Genomic DNA, 25,704 nt, shown 5'->3' on the forward strand with positions numbered 1-25,704 from the left:
ATACCAAAATTGTCGGAGGGCTGGGCAATACCAGAAGATATGGGACAAAGTGCCTCGCGCTCCCTCACACCTCCAGCATTGAGGGGAGTTAATTAGCCCCAAATGGTGAAGTTTATCTGGCGTGCAGTACCATCGCGAGAGCAATTTGTACGCCAATTCCTGTGATAACACACATCGTGAAAAACCATGTGAATTGAGGCATATCTTTTGTTTATCCTGTGGAGAGAGATGAATATTCAGTTCAGTCTCCCAGGAGTGTAAAAATAACGGTAAGGCATTGTCTGCCATATTTGTGAGATTAGAGTAAAGTTTAGATACAATTTTGGGGACAGGATGATTAACTTTTGTTAGAATCTCCAGCCAGAGCCATTTGGTGCGGGTTTGAGGTAGTTTTGAGGTCAAATTCATATAATGGGCAACATGTAGATGTTGTAGATGATTGAGGGGGCGTTTCCCAGCCGCCAATGGCCAACCGTTAACACATGGAATTTTCCCTTGTAGCAAATGTGAAATGGGTTTTTGTGGTAGGGAAGGACCACAGTCCGTAGGGATCTATGAAGTCGGGCGAGAAGAGGTAGGGAATAAGTCCTATTGGTATTTTATCTATAAAATTACAAGTTGGTGCTCGGATTGAAATCAGTGCACGTCTGGTTTGTAGAGTGGCTAGAAGAATGTCTCCCAATCCCTCTCTTGGAAGGGGGCAGTCTGTCCATAAATAATTCAAAGCATGTTTTCCCAGAAGTTGCATTTCAACGTGCGAGTCATGACCCTTCTCCGCCCATCTTATTAATTTTAGCCAATTTGCCAGAAGGATGGCTTGGTGATAGAAGGTTAGGTTAGGTAGACCCGCTCCTCCCCCGCATTTTAAGCGCATCAGAAGTTTCAAAGGTAGTCTGGCTTTTTTGTATTTCCAAACAAATTTGGCTATTAAGTGGTTGAGAGAGCGTATGAAGGAAACGGGGAGTTGGATTGGGATCATGCTCATCACATAGAAAATTTTGGGGAAAACATAGGACTTAAACACATTTACCCTGCCGAGCCAGGACAGGAGAGGGGTATCATAGGAGCGCAGGAGAGTTTCAGTTTGACTTACCAGTGGGGAGAAGTTGTGTTGGAAAAGCGTACTAGGGTCGTCCGTTATATATATCCCCAGGTATTTAAGTTTGTGTTGTTGCCATTTAAAGGGGGCAAGGCTCTTTAGAATTTGTACGTCCACTCTAGGCACCGATATATTCAAGCCCTCCGATTTGTCCAGATTAATCTTGAAATTGGAAAGTTCTCCAAATAAGGAGAAGAGTTCCAAAATCTTTGGGACTGCCATTTTGGGATTGGATAAGAGAAGCAAGAGATCATCCGCAAAGGCAGCCGCTCTCAACTCCAAATGATTAATCCTCAACCCCTCAATCTCAGGCTGTTGCCTGATTGCTTGGATAAATGATTCCATCACTAGGACGAATAAAGAAGGGGAGAGAGGGCAACCCTGCCTTGTGTCATTAGTGATATTAAAGGGCGCTGACAGAGTCCCATTCACCTTAACCCGGGCCGTAGGAAAGGTATACAGTGACATGATTGCGTCTATGAAAGGAGGGGGGAAGGCGAACCTATGTAGAACACACGCCATATAGCGCCAACTGATGCGATTGAATGCCTTTTCTGCATCCGTGGAAAGTAATATAAGCGGCTGACGATTGTGCCTAGCACAAGAAATCGCCTGTAAAACTTTAGTAGTATTATCCCTTCCCTCTCTTCCACGAACGAAACCAGCCTGATCAGGATGAACTAGGTCGGCCAACGCTAGATGTATTCTATTAGCTAAAATTTTAGGAATATTGTACATTTTGTACATTTATTTCATCGTCTTGTGCTTGAGAAGTCTAAGCAGGACAATAGTGTAGAAGTAGTGTCAAATGGTGATACTGATTCTGACTGTAATGTGGAAATTGAGCAAGAAGACACATGTCTGTAACTGAAGGTGACCTTGGGTCTGACGAAGAGATGGACATACAAATACCTGACATGGGAGGAGACATGATTGACATACGAGAAATTGACATATTAGGTGATTTGGGAGGAGACATGAGTGACGTAGGAGGAGCAGACATAAAAGGGCCACTAAAAATAGCAGAAAACTTAGGAGCGACCGAGGCCCAGCTCCAAATTAAACTGAAAAATTTGCTAAAATTATACAAAATCATGCCAAAATATGATGTTAAAATCCATGCCTGTAGAAATTCAGAGATTTGAGAGCTTTTCTGATAAGTTTGATATATCCAATGAGGAGAGGAATCAATTTTTTAAAATGTGGATTCCTGTGACATTTTCCCGACGTTTAAATTTAATGCCTTGTGAAAATGACTCTCCTAATGAATGGAAAAATTATTTGGACAGATTAAAATATTTGATTTATTGTGCCACAAAGTATTTCCTCAACGTAGATGATCTACAAAAATTAAGGATTGGTAGGAAAGAATGTACATATACATTCATGTCCATATTTGAACGGTTGTACAAAGCTCTCATCAAAAATGGAAAATTACAACAAATGATAACAACTTTTGTACAAAAATTCAAATTCTTAAATCCAGTATCTCGAGGTTTTGTGTCACAAAAGGTTTCTTCATTTGAATATGCGCAGTTGCTGGATTTTGTTAGAAAACACGAAAATCGTGAAAAGAAAATAAATCAAGCTAAATTTATAAAACCAGAAAAGGTAAAATCTTCTCAAAAGCCAATATCAAACTCTCCTAGACTGAGTCATCCCCATAATGAAATCTATGAAATACGCAGAAGATTTCATATATGTTATAAGCCATATCAGATGATGCAAAAGTCAATTTCTTCACAGTTTCAAAGTTCTGGCCGTCTTCCCCTAAAAATAAAAATGGCTGAAATTGACAGACAGGGACAGGTGGGACCGGCTCAGAATGACATAATAGAATATAAGCTAAAGACTCTCTTTAAGGGTGAAAAAATGTCTTTTCTAAACAGAGCTTTTCTAGACATTTTTGACAGAGAAAGAAGATTTGGTTTAGGGAATGGTTAAGGAAAAAACTAATTATATGTTGTATCAAAGTATATATATATATCATTAGTTATTTATTATTTTATACAGTAAAATTGTATCGTTACATAGTATCTGATAGTTCATATATATATATATATATATATATATACATACACACACACACTTGTATACAGTAGACATTGTGTATAATTGTATTTATAGATATATTTATAGTAATAATCAAAAATTAATAAATTAGAACCTCATATATAAATTAAAGTAGCAATATTTTGAATTACATTAGAACCAACCAATATATGTATAAGATATTTAAATAATTCTGTTTCTTTATGAATTTGATATTTAATTTTATTTCTTATGTTTCCTTAGAGTTTTCATTCCAAAGCAGGATTTGATCAAACTCTAAATGGATTTTTCTTTATTCACACAGGAAGTTGGAAAAAATTGCATGATTTTATGTGTATAACATTTTAAAATAACAATATAACTAGTTGAACTATATTATGTGTACCACTTATTAATTAATATTTTCTGTGCATGAAGTGTTTGCTTTACAGCATGACGTGTAACAGCTGTGGCCTTTGAACTTTGAGCAAATAGTATAGAATCCCATTCATTCTATTTTCAGCTGATGTAACTTAAAACCTGGTAGCCAGTAAAAAAGGAATCTAAGACATTTCTATTTTTGCAAGTCAAGAGTATTTTTTTTCCAAGTGTCTTAAATTTCAGTGAATTACTCTCATATTATATTATATGTACTGTAGCATCGGCGTCTCTGCCCCGTTCTAGGCAGAGACGCCGTCCCTCTCACCTCCCCGCTCCTGGCACGACGTCCTCCAGCGCCGCTCTCCCCGCTGCTTCCGGCGCGCGCTCCTTCCCCGGCAGTGTGCTTAGGGAGCGCGCGCGCGCTCCCCCTCTCTTAAAGGGACCGCGCGCGCCGTCCTAAGGAGTCCCCGGCCAATTGCCGGAGGACCTCCCATATAAAAGGCACCTCCTCCAAAATGGAGGTGCCCGAGCAATGTTGTTTGCACTGTGTCTCACCTGTGCTTCAGCCCTCAGGTCCCGTTGCCAGTTACCTGCCAGATTCCTGCCAGCTTGCTGTCTTTGTCCTGCCTGATATCCAGTCACCTGCCTGCCAGCCTGAGGTCCGACGGTCTGCCTTCCAACTCCAGTCAGTCTGTCTAAGGACCAGCTTGCCCGCTCACCCGGGAGCGCACGTCTGCTACCTGCCTGCTAGCCTGAGGTCCGACGGTCTGCCTTCCAACTCCTGTCAGTCTGTCTATGGACCAGCTTGCCCGCTCACCTGGGAGCGCACATCAGTTACCTGCCTGCTTGCCTACCTGGAGGCTCCGCCGTCACGTGCTGTGACCATCTGCCTTTCCAGAGACTCCTGCCCGCTCACCTGGGAGCGCCCACCTGTTACCTGCCTGCTAGCCTACCTGGAGGCTTCGCCGTCACGTGTTGTGACCACCTACCATTCCAGAGACTCTCGCTTGCTCACCTGGGAGCACACATCTACCACCTGCCTGCTAGCCTACCCGGAGGCTCTGCCATCACAGGTCGTACCTACCCTTTACCCAGAGACTGCCCCGGTCGCTTGCCGTAACTCCCTGCCCGTTCTTCCAGAGACTGCCCCGATCACTTGCCGTGACCCCCTGCCCGTTCATCTAGAGACTGCCCGGTCACTTGCCGTGACCTCCAGCCCGTTCTCTCAGAGACTGTCCCGGTCACCTGCTGTGACTGCCTGCCCGTCATCCCTGGTTGCCACCCGCTCCCTTACAAGGTCCGCCCCCTTGTATAGTAGCTCAGAGGTTCCTCCTCCCAGACCCGTTACATGTACTTGGGAATATTCAAAGAAATATTAAGACATTAAATTTAATAGTTTACTATGCGCATTGATAAATTATACAAAAATTTGGGGTATAAATATATCTATAACGTCATATGTGGAATATTTGACAGATGAGTAAATGAGCAGCTGCTAAGTATGATTTTTGTGACAGGCCTCACCTCGTGTGCAAGGAAAAAAAAACGTTTCTTTATGTGAAGGTACAAATATATATTTAATTCTGAAAAATTATAATACATAATTAATTATTATCTACATAATATATTTCTATATTTCTTTAGAAATTATTATTTCTTGATTTAGTTAATAGTGGATAAGGGTAACCACACATCAATATGGTTTACAAAGCAAATTTACATTTAGAATAATTTTCCACATGATAATTTTATAATATTCAAGGTTGTTTTTTTAATGGTTACCTAAATAGGTACACACCACTTCAGACAAATCTATGCTACACATTGATATGAAATTTATGCAAAATATTTATAGAAGAATAATTATTTTTAATTTGGTTCTGATACATAAATTATTTTATAAAATAATAATTTTTGGTATTAAGGGGAAAATGTGTTTTTTGATCCTGATTACATAATCACTTTTGGTCAATACTTTTTTTTTCCACACATTTTAATGAAGAAGAAATATTAATAAGGTACAATGGTAAAATTAAGAAGGGTATTACATGCAAAGTTGCATAATTGAATCATTTTTGGTAATACAAGGTTATGACAAATATGAAATCATCCAGATAATGGAAATAAGGGTATTTTTCATGGAGAATATAATTACTCTGCATTTGTCATTAACATATAAAGGCCTTATTTTTATTATTATTATTAATTTTATTTTTCATTTTTAAACTTTATTCTTACTTATTTTTTTTTTTTTCCATTTTTCATTTTTAATTCTCATTTTTTTGATTTTATTATTTCAGTTCAATATCTCAATTGAGAAAACACATTAATATTTAATAAAGTAATGTCTAGTACAAGAATATTGCCTCATTAAATTTAATGAGGGGGTTCGAATATAAGAAGAAAAAATGTTTACATTTTCTGAGTAAACACAACAAGTCATTCATTCATATATTTATTCATTTTGGTTCAGGAGTATACATTCTTTGGTATTATTGGTTTAATAAAGATAAAAACATTTGTTTCAAAACACACTGACATCTATGGGTTGGAAAAGGTAATTACACCCATGACACAAAAATATTCCATCACATGAAGAACTTGATTAATAATGAATTATTATCTATTATTGGTTATTATTCCAAACATAATTTATTTGATATTTTGATAATAATTAGATGGATATTATTGATTGCTATGGTACGCTGTGATATTATAGGTTAGGAAAATTGCCAGATTTGGTATCAGATTAGGGAATAAAGACTTCAATGAAGACATCGCAATTATGAATTCTATCTTAATAAAGACTTTTAATATTTATAAATCAAAGAGACTCTCAAAAGTTATAAGAAGAAACAACCGATATCCGGAAGTCTCAGAAGGTAACAGGTGTGAATGCTGAGTGTTATAATAGACTGTGTCAGATACAATTCACACCACTGATCACCAGGACGGCAGAGGACGATGATCCTATATGTACTGGGTTGTGTTCAAGTTTCATCACGTTCCAGTGGTTTCCTATCACCTGCAACGCTTCAATGAAAGCTGGTGAACAGGTAATTGTCAGAAAGCTGCCAGCCTGACATATATCCTGTACATTAAGGACTGAGTACTGGTTATGGTGCTATATAAAGCAGGGAAGTGTCAAGTTAACCCTTGCTTTGCTGACCAAAGACGTCACATCTGTTCCAAAAGTGACACGAGACCAGTGTGGATGACACGGAGGATTCCAGAATTATCCAAAGACGATCCAACGTAAGTCCAGGTGACACTACACGAATATCAATTGACACACATGATCTTTCTAATAAAGAGAACAGTTTATGGATTGAACAATAATGAACACAATTATGGACTGTACAATAGCTACACGCTATATTTTATTTCAAAGGAGTTTTCATCTAAAGACTGTGTTTGAAAAGAACCAAGAAGAAGACGAGACGACGACCCGATGACATCAGATGATCACAGTGATTGCTTCAATTTAGATATAGGGAAGTATAATTATACATGTTAAATGAATATTAGTCACGGCTTACCATAACATGAATTCACATCATTATCTAACAATAATCCGATAGTGATATTATTATTATTATGGACATTAAATGATATTGCCAAGGAAGAAGAAGAAAAAAATGATCCTGTTATCCTAATGATGAACCTATCTTTTTTGAGGATTTCAAGTGTCTTTCATCCTCAAAAGGGGGAATTGTTAAATATTAATTACAGATATTCATTTTATTCTTAACTATTGTTAAATATTAATTATGGATATTCATTTTATTCTTAATTCTGAGTTCTATACAAGATTGCATCAGCCTCATGCTAAGGGTGTCTAGATGACATGCGCTATTTGTGTGTGTATTTTTAGTTCACTACCATATACAAAATAACAGGTGCTATAAAAGCCCATGCTAGAGAAAGGGAGGTGGCTTGCCATTCCACAGGACACAAGACAAGGATCCGTGTGTAAACCAGCAACTTATGTAGGCCCAGGAAACACGTTCTTTACCCGGACACATGTGCAGGATCCAAGGGAAAGATGGGTGAATCTCAACAATTAAGCTAATTATGGACAATCACTCTGTAACTATCTAATTATTGGATGTACCTGCTGCAATCTGATTATTTTTAATGGACAATCCAAGAATAAATCAATACTTTTTTTATAAGAAAATCTTGATATTGATACTTTGCGAAGTCCTCGATAGAGAAAAATAATACAGAAAGAAGTATTATTTAACACCGCCACATCCACATCCTCGTTCCTTAACGTCACCCTTTCCCATATTGAATGCTTTATGAAAAAAAAATCCCTGGCTTTATTTTTCACAAGTACCCTCACAGATGTGTTATGTATAAAGTCCCTGTATGTAACAATGTGTGGGTAATTTTTTTTAGCTTTATTAGACACGGCAACAGCAGACTCAGGAAAATAGCGATGTTTGCGCATCTCAGCAGGCTTTGCGCTAGTTGCACAACTACTAGATAAATATACGCTATTTATTTAACCAATAGCACAGTAATTTTTTTGTTATTTTTTTTTATGATACACGCAAACAGCAGACTCAGGAAAATTACTGGTAAATTGTTTCGTTTGCATAGCTCAGCAGGCTTTGCGCCAGTCGAAAAACTGCTAGATAAATATACGCTATTTCAGCAATAGGCCAGGAATATTAATAAGCTGAAAAAATTGTTTAGTACATGCTGGTATATTATGGTACTGGATATGAAACCCTGCCTCTCTCCCTACTCCCATAATCTGTTCCTACATTATACACAATGCACAACCTACAAAAAAGAGTGGAGTGACAGAGCCCAAAAAAGAGTCAGGTCAACATCATAATGATTCCAGATAAAAAAATCAGTTTTATTGTGTATCAAAGATATAAAAAGGAGGTCCCACAGACACTCCTAAATAGAGCACAACCAATAAAATAGTAGGTCATAAGTGAAAACTACACAAAGGACAGAGAGACAACCATGTGAGTCCACAAATATGGGTACATGAAAAGAAGTGACAATATTATCAATCCAAGTATCAATAAATCAAGTTACCAAGTAATTGGACAACGTAACTTACAAGCACAGTATACAATCATGCTTATGTGTTATCCTGGCATCATAACAGTAAAGGTGCCCATAAGACATGTGTAACCTTCTATGATGTCCAGAAATATACTAACCTTGCCTGGGAAGAGAAATTGACACTGACATAAAGATGAGTCATAACATACCCATAGTGCTGTATGGACCGGTGTCTCGTTGGGGTCCCGACGCGCGTTTCGCGTGAGGCTCTTCGGGGGGCGTTGTCCACAACGTTGTGCCAGGATAACACATATGCATGATTGTATACCGTGCTTGTAAGTTACGTTAAACAACCAAAATATCCAGATCAATATATACTAAACGTCTGGACAAAGAAGAGATATCAGCTGCATATAAAAGGTAGGTGGTGACAGATAAGGTAATTATTTATCTACCCATACCTTATCCACAACTCAACTAACACTCTTAGAGAAGGGCCCTACCTATTCTCCTTCTCATCACCTAGACCAGTTCACGACGGTGAAAGATACAAATCTAATTGCAAGGAAACTCATTTACAAAAAATTACTTTACAAAACAGCGTTACATGACCTATTTCCTACCAGAGAAGAAAGGGAAGCATTGGAAACCCTGGAATCTCTGGAGGCAGAAAGTAATTCAGAGGTTAGTGACTTTCTCCGTAATCTATGTAAGAAATCTAAGAAATTTCCAGCCCTCAGCCTATGTCATGCCATTGAGGTATTCACTAAGTTGGACACTTTGGACATTGAGAATCTTTCCCAATGTATGCCTTGGAAATCTAACATAAGTAAAATGGAAAAAATGGCGCTAAAATATTTACAAAAATTGAAAGATGTTATTTTTAAAACTGCGGACAAGGGGGGAAACCTCGTCTGGCCAGTCAGCCTTTACAAAAAGCAGGCATATAAACTTCTGAATACCCCCCATTGTTATAAAAAACTTTCTCATAATCCCCTATCCTCTTTCCAGGATGAATTGGTGTCTATCCTCGAAGGGGCATTCAAACAGAGTGTGATACCAAAAGAGCTGTTGGATATGGTGCGCAAACTACAGCCCCGTTTGGCCACCTTTTACTTAATTCCAAAACATCACAAAAATCTGATTGATCCGCCAGGTAGGCCAATTGTTGCCGGTATCGGCAGTTTGTGTGAAATTATATCTAGTGTAATTGATCACTACTTGAAGCCCTTGGTCTCTGGCCTGCCCTCCTGCAAGATAACACGGCCACCCTACAAAGATTGGATCACCTGTGCTCGGTGACCATATAGTCATGGTCACTGCAGACGTAGAGACACTTTATACGTCCATCAAACATGAAGATGGTATTAGAGTGGTATCTGAGGTCAAGTGGTCTCAAGCTGTCCCTGGCCGAGCTGCTCGTGGTCCTCCTGGAATTTGTCCTTCGACATGTGTTTATTTTCAAAAAGAACATCTACTTACAACAACAGGGCTCCGATATGGGGGCCTTCTGTGCCCCCTCCTATGCCAACCTTTTTTGGGGGGCGTGGGAGCGGGATATATTCCAGGGGGATACCACTGTTGAGATGGACTTGGTCCAGGGAAGGATGAGATACATTGATGATATATGGTTTGTCTAGGAGGCTACGGCCAGAGATTTGGAGAGGCTTATGACCAAGCTGAATGATAACAATTTGAATACTTATAAATATATAAATTCGGAAGAAGTCTGGACTTCTTGGATTTAAAAATCGTGGGTATCTGAGAATGGTATTATAACTACTGACATATTTAGGAAACCAACTGCGACAAACTCATTGTTACAGGCAGAATTGGCACACCCACCCTCCACCATAAGAGGAATTCCAATAAGTCAGTTCCTTAGGGCCAAGAGGATATGCTCTAATGAGAAAACATTTGAGGAACAAGCGATAGAACTGGCTAATCGGTTTGAAGAGGGGATATAGCCGCAGGTTAATCAGACGGGGTTACAGAATAGCAGCATGAACCCCAAGAGATCAATTAATTTATGGCAATAAAAAAAACATCAACATATCGGAGGAGGTACGATTTATTTTCGTATATAACAATCAGTGGCCTGAAGTGAGATCAATTTTACAGAAGCACTGGCAAGTTCTATTAACAGATCCTATCCTCTGTCAAATCCTCCCCCCAGCACCCTCAATGGTGGCAAAGCGAAGTCCAAACTTAAAAGATCTGTTGGTTCACAGTCACTATGATCTGGAGAGATGTAGAGATAAACAGGATAACAGGAAAGAGATTAATGCGGGCTTCGTAAGGCGTGTGGTTATTTGAAGAAGGCAAAGAAGTTTGATAATTTTGGTGGCTCGAAAACATTTAAAATAAGGGCACATTTAAATTGTACCTCGAAGGGCGTAATTTATTATGCCCAATGTTCTTGTAAAAAGATATATGTCGGACTTACTACTAAAGAATTAAAAATTTGAGTAAGAGAGCATGTTAGGGACATTATCAAAGTCAAAATGGTGGAAGACCCTAACACTCTCAAAACTTTACCACGCCATTTTTTACATCACCATCAATGCAGCCCAAGAGAATTCCGCATCATAGATATTGATCAAGTCATCATGGGAGCAAGAGGAGGGGACCTGGGGAGGATTTTATCACAATTGGAGAGTAAGTGGATCTATCGACGGGGTACCCTAGCACCGGCAGGACTTAATGAAAGCTTTGGGTTCAGTTCCTTCCTATAATAGAGGCTAATGAGTAGATGGGGGTTTCTTTTAATATCTTATGGTTTTATTGTATATGTATTGGTGCTTGTTTTTAATTGTTTTTATTCATCCTTAGGAAAGCTTTTGCCTGGGTTGATGGGTCGTGCGGGATGTCCGTTTCCAGTTGCTGGGGGACCAGCTCAACTGTACGAGCAAGGCAGTTGCGCGTCTATCCTCGCGGATGACCCTATACCTGTGAGATAGAAGACTACAGTGACAATATAGTCGTCTATGTGAATTATTGTATCACTATGTTAGATGTGGGTTTTAAATGTATAGGGGTTATTTTATACTAATATATACACTGGGTACGGAAAGTATTCAGACCCCTTTAAATTTTTCACTCTGTTTCATTGCAGCCATTTAGTAAATTCTAAAAAATTCATTTTTTTCTCATTAAAGTACACTCTGCCCCCCATCTTGACTGGAAAAAAACAGAAATATAGACATTTTTGCAAATTTATTAAAAAAGAAAAACTGAAATATCACAGTCTGCAGTTTACCTGTATTCATTGGCCTGTTTTACATCATGACATACCTATCTATTACCTGTATGACCATCATAGTCACTGAAGCACTGCCACCTTAAACTTTGGCATTTTAGGCTGTATTTTTTCATTAGGATAGTCTCTTCAGTATTGATTTAAATAAATTTATGTTACCATCATGTGTATGATTCATGTCACTTAGTAATAAGTACATTGTATGTATACGTATATGGCTTTATATTAATTAATTTGTTGTTTACTAGTGAAGTTCACATTTTTGGCCTTTTTTGGGGGGTTAATTTTTCCTCCCAGCTCATGTATGTGTCACTCCCTTATAGAGGTTGTTGCCCTTTCTTGTTAATTGGTTTTATCAATTTGATTAAATAAAATCTATACCTTTTATATGCAGCTGGTATCTCTTCATTGTCCAGACGTTTAGTATATATTGATCTGGATATTTTGGTTGTTTATTCATGTTGAAGTGTCCAGGAATGGATTAACATAGGACATTTAATGTAATTAATTGTAAGTTACGTTGTCCATTTACTTGGTAACTGGAATAATTGATACTTGGATTGATAATATTGTCACTTCTTTTCGTGTACCTATATTTGTGGACTCACATGGTTGTCTCTGTCCTTTTTGTAGTTTTCACCCATGACATACTATTCTATTGGTTGTGCTCTATTTAGGAGTGTCCGTGGGCCCTTCTTTTATATGTTTGATACACAATCAAACTGATTTTTTATCTGGACTCATTATGATGGTGACCTGACTCTTTTTGGGGCTCTGTCACTCCACTCTTTTTGTAGGTTGTACTTTATTGGGAGTGCCCACATATGAACTATGGTTTATCTATACCGCCATGTTCTTTGGTTTATATGCTTCTGACTATACACAATGCAACCTAGCAGAGATCTGCAGCATGTACTTGCAATGCTAACACCCTGCCTCCGTTTTCCTCTCCTCGTATTAAATCTCACCCTGAGCTATCTCAACCTAACAGAGAACTAATCTTCACTCTAAATAGCTCTTAAAGGAGCTTTTTGGACTCAAACACTCCCTATACGCTGCTTCCACTCTCCCTATGCTCACACTACGTTGATTCCGCATGTGACATGCGCAAGATTGCGCCGGCAGGGCTTAAATATCCCCCTACGATACTGTAAGGCCAGCCAATCACAGTAATGCCACAACAAAGATGGCAACGGCATTACTGTGATTGGCAAGCAAGCCCAGCATGTTCATTGGCTACACATAAAGCGCCAAACATACTGGGCGGGTCACTCGAATATACCGAGGTGAATAGCTAATTACTCGCCGAATAGCCTGAATTGTGTACTATTCGTGCGAGTAACAAATAGTGCCGAATGTATTCGCTCATCACTAGTAAAAAGGCATAAATCCATGTGACACATTCATTCCTGCTCCAAGTGTGTCAAAGGTTGTCATAACTATTTGTCTCTGAGATTTGAAGTTACCTTTCAATACAAGTAATTTCATGTCCATGATGCTGTGATCAGGGATACAAAAATGTTTGGTCACAAGTAGATCTAATCTTTTTTTCTTTTATTGTGTGGCGATGAGAATTCATCCTTGTTCTAAGTTTTTGCCTTGTCTCCCCTACATACAGACCCCCAGTTGGACATTTGGTACATATAATTAAGTACACTACATTAGATGTGATGCAGCTGAAAGTACCTGGGATCTTGTGGTCCTGATGTGAGTTTGGAATCTTTATCTTGTCTGTGGTCATTATAAATGGACGGGTTTTACATATACAGTTGGTGAGGATGATTTTTGTAAGTTTCACCACAAAGGTGAAACTATCCTCCCGGTCAGTTTGCTTTCCCTCCCAGTACCTTTTCATTCTAACAATGTTAGGTTTCTGGGAGATTATACTTGTTCCTTTTATTTTTGGTTCTCCTTAGCTTGCCTACTTTGCCCTATATGAATGTATTTTAGTTTCTCACTCAGGGTTTTCATATTTTATTTCATACTTTCCTTTCCCCTGGTTGACAGTGTGCTGTGGCCTCCCCTCTGATTCCTCCGGAGGTACGAGAAACTCCTCAATGGCCTAATAGAGAGTTAGGTCCGTGGCGTTTTTAGTTGTGCAGCTAGGGCCTTTCTAGTCTGTACAGAGACTAGTTGGGTTTAGCTGCGGCATTCTCCTCTGTGTGGGTTCTCCAGTGGCTATCAAGATGCGCTTTCTGGTTAAAACATTTCCCACATTTTGAACATGAAAAATGCTTCTCCCCTGGGTGAGTTCTCTGATGTTTGATAAGATTTGATTTCTTTGCAAAATATTTCCCACATTCTGAACATGAAAATGGCTTCTCCCCTGTGTGAATTCTCTGATGTTTGATAAGATTCGACTTCTTTGCAAAATATTTCCCACATTCTGAACAAGAAAATGGCTTCTCCCCTGTGTGAGTTCTCTGATGTTCGATAAGAGTTGATTGCAATGTAAAAAAGTTCCCACATTCTGAACATGAAAAAGGCTTCTCCCCTGTGTGAATTCTCTGATGTCTAATAAGATTTGATTCCTGTACAAAACATTTCCCACATTCTGAACACGAAAATGGCTTCTCCCCTGTGTGAATTCTCTGATGTTTAATAAGATTTGATTTCTTTATAAAACATTTCCCACATTCTGAACATGAAAATGGCTTCAGCCCTGTGTGAATTCTCTGATGTGTAATAAGCTTTGATTTCTCTTTAAAGCAGTTCCCACATTCGGAACATGAAAATGGCTTCTCCCCTAAGTGAGTTCTCTGATGGCTGATCAGATTTGATCGATTTGCAAAACATTTCCCGCATTCTGAACATGAAAATGGCTTCTCCCCTGTGTGAATTTTCTGATGTGCAATAAGATTTGATTTCTTTATAAAACATTTCCCACATTCTGAACATGAAAATGGCTTCTCCCCTGTGTGGGTTCTCTGATGTGCAATAAGACTTGATTTCACTGTAAAGCAGTTTCCACATTCTGAACATGAAAATGGCTTCTCCCCTGTGTGGGTTCTCTGATGTGCAATAAGACTTGATTTCACTGTAAAGCAGTTTCCACATTCTGAACATGAAAATGGCTTCTCCCCTGTGTGAGTTCTCTGATGTTTGATAAGATTTGATTTCTTTGTAAAACATTTCCCACATTCTGAACAGGAAAATGGCTTCTCCCCTGTGTGAGTTCTCTGGTGCCTAACAAAATCTGATTTCTGATTAAAACATCTCCCACACTTGGAGCAAGAAAATCTATTCTCTGCTGTGTGAATTTTTTCATGTTTAAGAAAAGACTTTTTGAGGAGAAAACTATTTCCATATTCTGAACGTGAAAATGGCTTCTTTGCTTTAGGAGCAATTTGTTTTTTAATGCTTATTTTGTGACTTTGATTTTCCTTAGTAGTTGGTAATAAATCAGAAGACAGGACCTGTTTCAAATGATCAGATGACAGATCTTTGCTGTGAAGGGATGATGGGATATCTGGAGAAATGGCATTCACTTCAATTGTATCCTGTGGGATCTCAAGATCAACTGATTTAAAAATTGAAGATGTCAGCTGTCCCTCTGATCTCCTGGTACAGACATCTGCCAATAATAAAACCAATTATTATTTTTTAATAAAAAATCCTTGTAATTATGTATTTTTGAACATTTCTACTTAAACTGTCCGTAAAAATGGCAAGTTATGCAAAAAAATTGAATTATTCACCAAGACAATGACAGTTCACAGTCTAATAGAAAACCTCATAGCATGAAGCAGTAGACCGTGGTGTTCAATTGTTTGTTCATTCTGCCTCCCAAATATGGAATAAAAAGCCACCAAACAATGTTATGTAGGCAAAAATAATACCAAGAAAAACTTCTATTAATCTCACAAAAAAACAAAGTCCCCACTCAGGCCCATCATCTGAAAAACAGAGGTTTCCATATTATTAGTGGCTCAAAGGCTTTTGAAAAGCAACATGGCTTCCATAAACGAATCCAGCAATATCTTATCTCTCAAAGTCAGATCTCCCCCTTGCTTCTGAGCCTTGCAGTGTGCCCAAACCACATTTACCATCCATGTATTCGGCATTACTATAGTGAGAAGAACCCACTTAATTTATGGTGTGTCTCCTGGAGCACAATCTGGGCACTATGTGTTGGGTAATAAAATAGCATATTTGCAATTTTCAATCTACAACATCCACTGTGTGTTAATTTCAGGAAAGTGCCTGTGGAGTCAAAATAGTCACTTCTCCTATAGATTAATTCACTGAGAGTTATAATTTCCAAAATGTAGTCACTTTATGGGGATTTCTCCTGCTCTGGTTTTCTGCCATTGTGTCATATAAGGGCTTCTGCAAATGGTGGGTCCCATCTCCTCTGGGATCTCCTACTGTGACATCTGCTTCTGTCACCAGGAGCCACCTTTTTCCCTTCCCCCATGAGAGCACCATACGAGAGAGAGTAGGATCTGCCCCTATTACCGGACAGGAAGCCCTGAGCACAAAATAAAAAGGCAACTCCCACTTCCTCCTTCAATGTGTTTCCTGTCCTCAAGGATGTAGAAGCCTGGAGCTCACGGCTGGAGCAGCCATAAATCATGGAACACCAGTGAATCATGGAACACCATGCTGAGTTCTATAGCTACCTCTAGTGAGTGGCAATGAGCAGGGGCCCAGTTGGGCGCTGAAATGATAACATCAGTCTGGAAGAAACTAAATTTAATGATTCCGTACCTACCTACGTTTGTTTGGCCTAGGCCTCATGGCTTGTGTATAAAGCCTCACAGCTAGGCCTCATGGCTTGTGTATTGAGCCTCATGGCTAGGCCTCGTGACTTGTGCATTGAGCCTCACGGCTAGGACTCATGGCTTGCGTATTGAGCCTCACGGATAGGCCTCATGGCTTGCGTATGGAGCCTCATGGCTTGCATATTGAGCCTCATGGCTAGGCCTCATGGCTTGCATATTGAGCATCACAGTTAGACCTCATGGCTTGCGTATTGAGCCTCACGGCTAGGCCTCATGGCTTGCGTATTGAGCTCATGGCTTGCGTATGGAGTCTCACGGCTATGCCTCATGGCTTGCATATTGAACCCCACGGCTAGGCCTCATGGCTTGCGTAATGAGTCTCATGGCTAGTCCTCATGGCTTGCGTATTGTGCCTCATGGCTTGCGTATTAAGCCTCATAGCTTGCGCATGGAGCCTCACGGCTTGCGTATTGAGCCTCACAGCTAAGCCTCATGGCTTGCATATTGAGCCTCACGGTTAGGCCTCATGGCTTGCATATTGAGCCTCATGGCTAGGCCTCATGGGTTGCGTATTGAGCCTCATGGCCAGGCCTCATGGCTTGCGTATTGAGCCTCACGGCTAGGCCTCATGCCAGTTCAGGTGTAGGTTTATGACTCACGTTGGCCTGTCTGAAGGTTTTTTTCAGACCGCTTCATAGTTGCGGAAAAACCTGCCACGTTAGGTCTAGGATTTTCCTCAGCTGTCTGCCTTACGGGGGGTTGCCTGGTTAGCCAGACAACTTGGGGCTTGTAGATCTGTTTCACTAAGGTCTCAAAACTTCACTACCCTTTACTAGCAATATTACCGATATTGGTAAGGAAGGTCTCTGGACGATGCCCTCGGTCTGGGGTGATTCTATTAAATACAGTCCAAAGGATAGCTGCTGAGTAACAGGTCCAGTCAATCCCTCATACTTGGATAGAATATTGAACTAGTCTGCATTTAACATCTATGTCCCAGTGGTCTTCTTGGTGAATGGGGGCGCTAAAAGAATAATACCAATTTAAGTCCAGTTGATCTTCACAATCTGGGATCATTAGTAATGTAACATAGATTGAATAAAGACCTAGGTCCATCAAGTTCAACCTTTCAACCCCCAATTGTACTCTGACACTAACTTACTGGAACTAGGCCTCACAAATGTATTATTACCGTTTTTATTATAACTTCACTATTACAATTATAATGAACCAGTTTATAATTTTTAATTAGTTTTATTTTTTTGTATTTCTAATAATGGTTTTACTAAAATCCCTATACCTAAAAACTGTTGATCTAGAAGAAGGCAAAACCCAGGACACATTCAGCAATTTGCATCAAGGGGGGAAAAAAAAATTCCCTCTTGACCCCAAGAAAAGGCGATCAGTCCTAGAACCCTGGATCAAATGTACTACTATAGGTGTAATATTTTATCTAATTTAACTGTAACCCACAATGTTATGTGTATCGAGGAAATCATCCAGCCTTTTCTTTTTTGAAAGCTGTTAGTGTCTGCCCTTACTACCTCTTGTGGTTGGCATTCCATAGTCTGACAGTAAAGGACCCTTTCATATTTTAGGTGCTGGAATCGCCTTTCTTCCACCCGTAATGAGTGCCCCTGGTCCTTAGTATGGTCTTTGGAGGGAATAAGTCATGTGCTAGTCCTTAGTACTGACCACACATATATTTATAGATGTAAATGAGATCCCCCTCTGAGGAGTCATTTTTCTAAGCTAAACAAGCTCAACTTTTTCAACCTCTCATCATATGAGAGGCCTCCATCTCTTTAGATGAACTGGCTGATAAACATCTGCAGCTCAGTTCCCCCCACCCCCTCCTAGTTGAAGGTGCAAGAGGAACATGGCTACGCTAAGCTTAAAAGAAACCACTTCGAATGACCTTTTGGACCTCAAGTGATTAAACTCTCTATACCCCATATCCCCCTGATAGGAAATGGTAGGAGGAGCTGCGAGTTGTACTCACCGGTGGGGGGCTGAAAATCCAACATTTGCTCCAATCTACCCTTCTGGCTTACAGTGATAAGAAACTTGATCGTGCCAAGAGGGCAGCACTATACTGGTCTGACCTCTTAAGGGAGGTATGAGTTGGTTGATAGACCACCAATTGCCCCAATCTACCCTCCTGGTATGGAATGGTAAGATAAACTTGATTGTGCCAAGTAAGGCAGCACTATACCGGTCGGCCTTCCTAAGGGAAGTGCAAGCTGGACTCACTGCTAACTATGGTTGATAGTCCAAAAATTGCCTCAATCTACCCTCCTGATTCGGAATGACAAGATAAACTTGATTGTACTGAGTCGGGCAGCACTACCGGCCTGCCCTACTAAGGAAGGTACGAGTTGGACTCGCTGGTATGGGACTGACGAACCAGTAAATATCCCAGTCCATTTTCCTAATGGAGTTGCCCGACAGACATGATTATACCAGATCTGGTAAAATTATTTCAAGACCAGTGTATCCTCCCAGTTAGAAGTGCAGATGGACAAATTGGAAATTAAGTCAATGGAACCATATTACACTATGTATTCTTGCGATTAAAGTCATAAACTGGTAGACTCAACTAAGTGGCGAGTTGGTTAAATATCCAGTCAGTGCGCTCTTGGAGTGATAAGATGGCAGCGCTGCAATAAACCTATAAAAGGAGGAATCAGTGGATGAGTTAAAATGTCCCCGTACCCGTGAGACTCCTGTGGTGAAGGAGAAGCATCTTTGCTAGTTAAGACGAATGCCTTCACACTGAGGTAAGACTGTTCTGATTATTACTCAAGCACAGGATGATATGTACTTAAGGTACATGTTTAACGGGATGGGATGTTAATACCTTAGCTTAAGACCATCTGAGATTTGACCAATGCCATAAGAGATCTAGATCTCTTTCTGAATGAGTTGCTTTGGAAAAAAAAAAAGTGTATCAGAGGAGATGGTTATCACTTGGTTTACTTAGTTTCTTTGCTTGAAAACTAATCTATTTTTCATTTGAACTATTTTCATCTAGCAATCTCCATGGTTGGATTATAAAGTTGCAGAATTGATGCTATTATAGGGGAATAGCGTAAATACGATCATTCCTGAATGAACGGTGGATTGTGACTTTTCTTTTGGAATAGCTCAGATCTGTATCTTACCCTTTCTAGTTGTATTAGCTCTTGGTACTTGGCTAGATTGTGGTAGCCAGAAACTCCCCAGGATGGAAATCTCAAACTATAAGGATCCGTTCGGCTTAAATACATTTCTTGGGGGGACTTAACATTACATCTTAAGGGATATAAAGTACTAAATATTTCTGCTGGTTTTGAGATCCCCATTTTGGCAATCTGGGATGCTCTATCTACTCTTGGTAGCATAGAGTTGGGTAGTTTTGAATAATTATGTGATCATTGACCCTAGAAAGGGTTTATGGCCCAGATCTTGGGCTTAAGTGGGGCCTTCAATTGAAAATGCCAACAATATTAAAGTAGAAACCCTAGTCAAAGCCTGGTTAAGGTTACCAGGTTCCCTGAATCGATTAACTTCTGCTTCTATTACATGCTGTGTCCTAGTACCAGTTCTTATATACTTCAGTTGTTGGTTAGTTGATTTAATGAAAACAGAATATCTAATCAAATCTGTGAAAGATATTCAACCATGTATATAAGTGAAGTCTCTAAATATAGACCTTTCTCTGGGAGATAAAGAGGAAAGAGTGTTGTAAAAATCCTTTTTACTCTTGTTGGTGCTTTTGGTTTAAGCTCCAAATCGATAGAGATTATGTTGATAGTGCTTCAAGAAGGAAGACTGAATGATATCTAAAAAAATCAATCTGTTGAACTAGGATATTTCGGGGATCTTTCTTCAGGTGTAAGATCCTATATGGGTGCTCCCTCCCTATTGAAGGGCTCCATTGCTATTGTCTCTCGTATGGTGCTGTCATGGGGGAAGGGAAAAACGATAATCACTTACCGGTAATTTGATTTTCCTGAAACCCATGACAGCACCCTAATTTTCCCTCCCTCTGGCTTTTGGTTGATGGTTCTTAGTCTTCTCTTCTCCCAATGAAGAATGTGCTTGAGTGAATGTATAAATAAAAATGATGATGAATTGGGCGACTCTTACTTGACTCATGGAAACCACATTGAAGGAGAAAGTGGGAGTTGCCTTTTTATTTTGTGCTCAGGGCTTCCTGTCCGGTAATGGGCGGATCCTACTCTCTCGTATGGTACTGTCATGGGTTTCAGGAAAATCAAATTACCGGTAAGTAATTACCGTTTTTACATTCTGCAGGTAGTGCTAGTGATGGAAGAGACGTCGGAAGAAGAAGCTCTGGGCGGCGCAGGCTCTGTCCAGCCACTAATAGCCCCAGCCCCCTGAGGAAGCCAAACATGGCGAAAATTGTTGGGGTGGCTATGCATATATTTTCGGTAGCACTAGGGAAACTGTGTATGTCCTAATAAATAAAGTGATCAACTAATCTATGAACTGCAGACATAGAGGAAAACTATAATGAATTTAATGAGCTCATGATATCAGATGTATCCTAATACTATACAGTTTCTAGAGACTTAATATCATAGTAAGTGCACAGACAAAACTAGTGTAGTTTTAATTTACTTCTTTACCACATTTTAGTAAAACAGTAATAAGACATTTTTTATACACCCCTCAACCAGGTTTTTTTTTACCCTCTCGGTAATTTGTCAATACGCATATGACAGAAAATACCCAAAAGTGACACCATTCTAAAAACTGCACCCATTAAGGGGCTCAAAACCACATTCAAGAAGTTTAGCAACCCTTCAGGTGTTTCACAGGAATTAATGGAATGTGGAAGGAAATTTTTAGTTTCACAAAGTGTAACAGGAGAAAATGGATCCCAAAATGTGTTGTGCATTTTCTCTTGAGCATGCTGATACCCCACGTGGGGGAAAACAACTGTTTGGGCGCATGGCAGGGCTCAGAAGAAAAGGATCGCCATTTGACTTTTTAAATGTAAAATTTGCTGGAATAATTAGTGGACGCCATGTCGCGATTGGAGAGCCCCTGATGTGCCTAAACAGTGGAAACACCCCACAAGTGACACCATTTTGGAACCTAGACCCCTCAAGGAACTTATCTAGAAGTATGGTGAGCACCTTGAACCCCCATGTTCTTCACAGAAGTTTATAATGTTGAGCCGTGAAAATACAGAAAATCAAATTTTTCCCACAAAAATGTTTTTTTGCCCCACATTTTACTTCTTCACAAGGGTAACAAGAAAAATTGCACCACACAATTTGTTGTGCAATTTTTCCTGAGTATGCAGATACTCCATATGTGGAGGAAACTACTGTTTAGGCGTACGACACGGCTCAAAAAGGAAGGAATGACATTTCTTTGATGGAATGGTCTGCGGGTGTCATGTCGTGTTTGGAGAGCCCCTGATGTGCCTGAATAGAGGAAAAACCTCCACAAGTCAACCCATTTTGGAAACTAGATCCCTTAAGGAATTTATCTACCATATTATTTGGACTATAAAATGCATTTTTTAACAAGAAAAACTCTTGTTAAAAAGTGTGTGTGTCTTATAGTCCGAAGGTAGCTTCCTGTGATGGAGGAGAAAGCTGATACTGCATCCTCCCCAATCACAGAAAGAGCTGCTGTCTATTCTTCTGCTCTGCACTGATCTATGTGACCGGTGAAGAGCAGGAGAGGAAGTTTACCGACAGAACGGAGGCTGCAGGAGCTAAGCAACTGAAGGAACTTCTGCAACAGTAATTTCAAGACCTTTCAGGTCTGCGAGTGTCATGTCGCATTTGGAGATCCCTTGATTTGCCTAAACAGTGAAAAACTACCACAAGTGACCTCTTTTTGAAAACCTGACCCCTCAAGGAACTTATCTAGATGTGTGGTGAGCACATTGAAACCACAAGTGCTTCACAGAATTTTACAACGTTGATCTGTGAAAATGAAAAATATATATTTTTCCCACAAAAATGTTGTTTTAGCCCTAATTTTTTTCATTTTCACAAGGATAGCAGGATAAAATGGACCCCAAAATTTGTTGCGTAATTTCTCCCGAGTATGCCGATGCCCCATATGTGGAAGAAAACTACTTTTGAGGCACAGTGCAAAGCTCAGAAGGGAAAAAGTGCCATATTGGAGGTCAGATTTTGCTGGGCTGGCTTGAGGGTGCCATATCCCATTGGCAGAGCCCCTGAGGTGCCAGAACAATAGAACCTCTCCCGTAAGAGACCCTATTTTACAAACTAAACCTCTCAATGAATTCATCTAGGGGTGCAGTGATCATATTGACACCACAGGGGGGGGTTACAGAATTTTATACTATTGGGCAGTGAAGAAAAAATAATATAATTTTTCCCACTAAAATTTTGTTTTAGCCCTTGATTTTACATTTTTCACACTGGGAAATGGATAAAAATGGCACCAAAATTAATTCCACAAATTCTGCTCAATGTAGAAATACCCCACATGTGGCTGTACAGTACTGCTTAGCCACACAGTGAGACTCGGGAAGGACAGAGCACTATTTGCCTCCTAGAGCGCAGGACTCCATATACAAAGCCCCTAAGTGCTAGAAGAGCAGAATCCCCCCTCAAGTGACCCCATTTTGGAAAATATACCCCCTTTGGGATTTTATCTACAGGCGTAGTGTAGATTTTCACTCCATGTTTTTCTTTTCCAGAAACAAGCAGCAGTGGATGTTGCCGAGTGAAAATTGCAAACTACCTTTGTAGTGCCCAGTACGTTGTAGTGACCAGTAGGTTGTAGTGCCTGTACATCGTGCCTAGCTCATGCTTCTGGAGACATGCACCCGTTAATTAGGCTGACTCTCATCGCTACAGAAATGCCAAGCATATGGACGCTAACTGCGGTTTGGGCTCACTGTGGTGCTCAGAAGGGAGGGCAGCATTTGCATTTGGGAGAGCAGAATTTGCTACATTTCTTTTGGGGAGCGAGGAGACATTTTCACTATTCCAGAGCCTCTGTGCTACCAGTAACGTGGTTAGTCCCTCATTATAACTATTAGCAGTGAGACAACGTCGAACTAGTAGGAGACGCCCTCTAGTGAACGTGCTCATTATCAATGACTATAGGTGATACCATGGAAAAGAGAATATAGTTTCTCTTACTGGTGACAAATTAATAAATTAGAACTAGTGATGAGTGAGTATGTTCTGTTAACCCTTTCAGTGAGCATGCTTGGGCAAGCACCGAGTATCTTTAGTGTGCTCGGTGTTATGTTTAAATCACTCCTGTGTGCATGATTTGCAACTGTTTAACAGCTTTAATACATGTGAGAAATGCCTGCTTCTTAAGCATTCCTCACATGTATTAAAGCTGTCAAACAGTCGCAAATCATGCACACAGGATTGAATCGAACATAACTCCGAGCATGCTGAAAATACTAGGTGCTCGCCCGAGCATGCTCGTAAATCTTGAGTATGCTCGCTCATTACTAATTAGAACATGTCAGTAAGAAGATAGAGAGCACTCATCTTGAGACCCGTAGAAGCGCAAGGAAGTGCGAAATAGCCGTCGTCCACGATATGTTCCACTTACTCCCCCGCTCTTAGGTTTTAAAGTGATGAAATAAAGACTGGTATTTTTACAGTCGGTGAGTGCTATCTATCCTCTTACTGACACAGAGGATTGCTCACTGTTTCCATTGAGATATGCACCCGGCTTGTGTGGGATGAGGTGTCCTGACTGTTGTAACATTGCTGCTTAAGGAGGCTCTGAAATACACAGGTGCCGGCTTTACGTCTTTATCTCCGCTAATAAATTAGAACACTTTACATCAAGACCATATAAAGACCACACATTCATTGTAATTTTAAAATTGCACAAATTTTCTTTTATTGCTATTGGTAAATATATATATTAATAGAGAATCTTGAGTTAGGGATTATTTGCCTTATGGCAATTAGTTAATAAGTTACTAATACCCTACGCTGATTCCAAGAACAGGTGAGGTGTAGCTGTCAGATCAGCTGACACCCGGCGGCCATCAACTGGGCATATCTATACATCCAAGGTCGGTAAGTACTTACTGACCTGGATGTATTGATAAGTCCAATGTCATGAATAGTGTTGAGCCACCCCCGTAGTGTTCGAGTTCGGTTCGTCGAACACCCGTGTGTTCGCCGAACTGTTCGTCGAACACCTTCGAACACCGTTAAAACCAATGGCAGGCAAACAAAAACACATAGAAAACACCTTCAAAGGTGTCCAAAAGCTGACAAACTGCTCAGAAGACACAACTAACATGGAAAAGTGACAAGTACATATAGTCATGCGAAAAGAAAAGAGGTGGAGGAGTAAAAGGAGGGGGAGACACAAATATAGGCATGTCATGCCCTTCTAAAATCCAAAAAGTGAGAAGCCGACACGTTCAGTCGGCTCCTGCTCGTGCCACCTCCGTGTCGCCGGGTTTGTGCCAGAGCCGCGGTGAACCCTGACGGCCAGCCCCCCTCTCCCAATACTGGTGCCTGTCCGCTGGTGGGTCGAGCGAGCCCCCCTGTGGTGGAGGCAGCTCTAAGCTTTTTAATTTAAATTGTCTCTCTAATTTGAATGAATACACTTTAAATCCATTTACAAGGATCTATTGGAGGGCAAGTCTCATGCCAGCAGCCGCGTAATTCCAGCTCCAGTAGCGTCCACTAAAGCTGCTGCAGTTAAAAAGCTTTTATAAGGATCAAAGCTCGGCTGTCCACCGCAAGGCATCCTACTGCCAGTCCCAGCCCCTATGCCTTGGGGTGCCTCCTGATGCTCTTCACTGAGTATCCCGTGGTCCCGAAGCATTTCCTTTGAAAAAATTAAGTGTCCAAACTACAGGTGGTGTAGCTTGCTTAACAGCCGGGATAATCCGCTGACTAGCAGACACTGCTACTAGGCACAAAGTATTTCCTGGGCTAGATGCAGTTAAAAATTTGTAATTAGATACTCTCGTTGGATGCTGAGAAAGCATTCCATAGAGTCTCCTGGCACGCCATATATGATTCTCTTAAAAAGCTTGGGGTAGGGGTCTAGGGGACCCTTTTATAGCCAAAATCACGGCCCTGTATCACAATACGTCACCTAGGCTGAAGATAAATGGAACTGTAGCACCCTAAGGGCTCGGTTGCTACAGAGGTATTGCACCTCACTCAGAGGTGTGATATCTC

General features: G+C 40.3%; 1 protein-coding gene across 1 annotated transcript in view; it reads right to left on the reverse strand.

Annotated features, from left to right (window-relative positions):
• Positions 1–6,805: 6,805 nt before the first annotated feature.
• The window catches only part of LOC141192449 (uncharacterized), a 43,233-nt gene continuing 24,334 nt past the window's right edge, over positions 6,806–25,704 (reverse strand). The window contains exon 7 of the mRNA XM_073661981.1: positions 6,806–15,375. Within this exon, the coding sequence (XP_073518082.1) occupies positions 13,931–15,375 (1,445 nt within the window). The 3' untranslated portion in view covers positions 6,806–13,930. The remainder of the gene's footprint in view (positions 15,376–25,704) is intronic.

The sequence above is a fragment of the Phyllobates terribilis genome, unplaced genomic scaffold (assembly GCF_046119375.1).
Source record: "Phyllobates terribilis strain yellow unplaced genomic scaffold, ASM4611937v1 Scaffold_61__1_contigs__length_8056638, whole genome shotgun sequence".
Taxonomy (NCBI): domain Eukaryota; kingdom Metazoa; phylum Chordata; class Amphibia; order Anura; family Dendrobatidae; genus Phyllobates; species Phyllobates terribilis.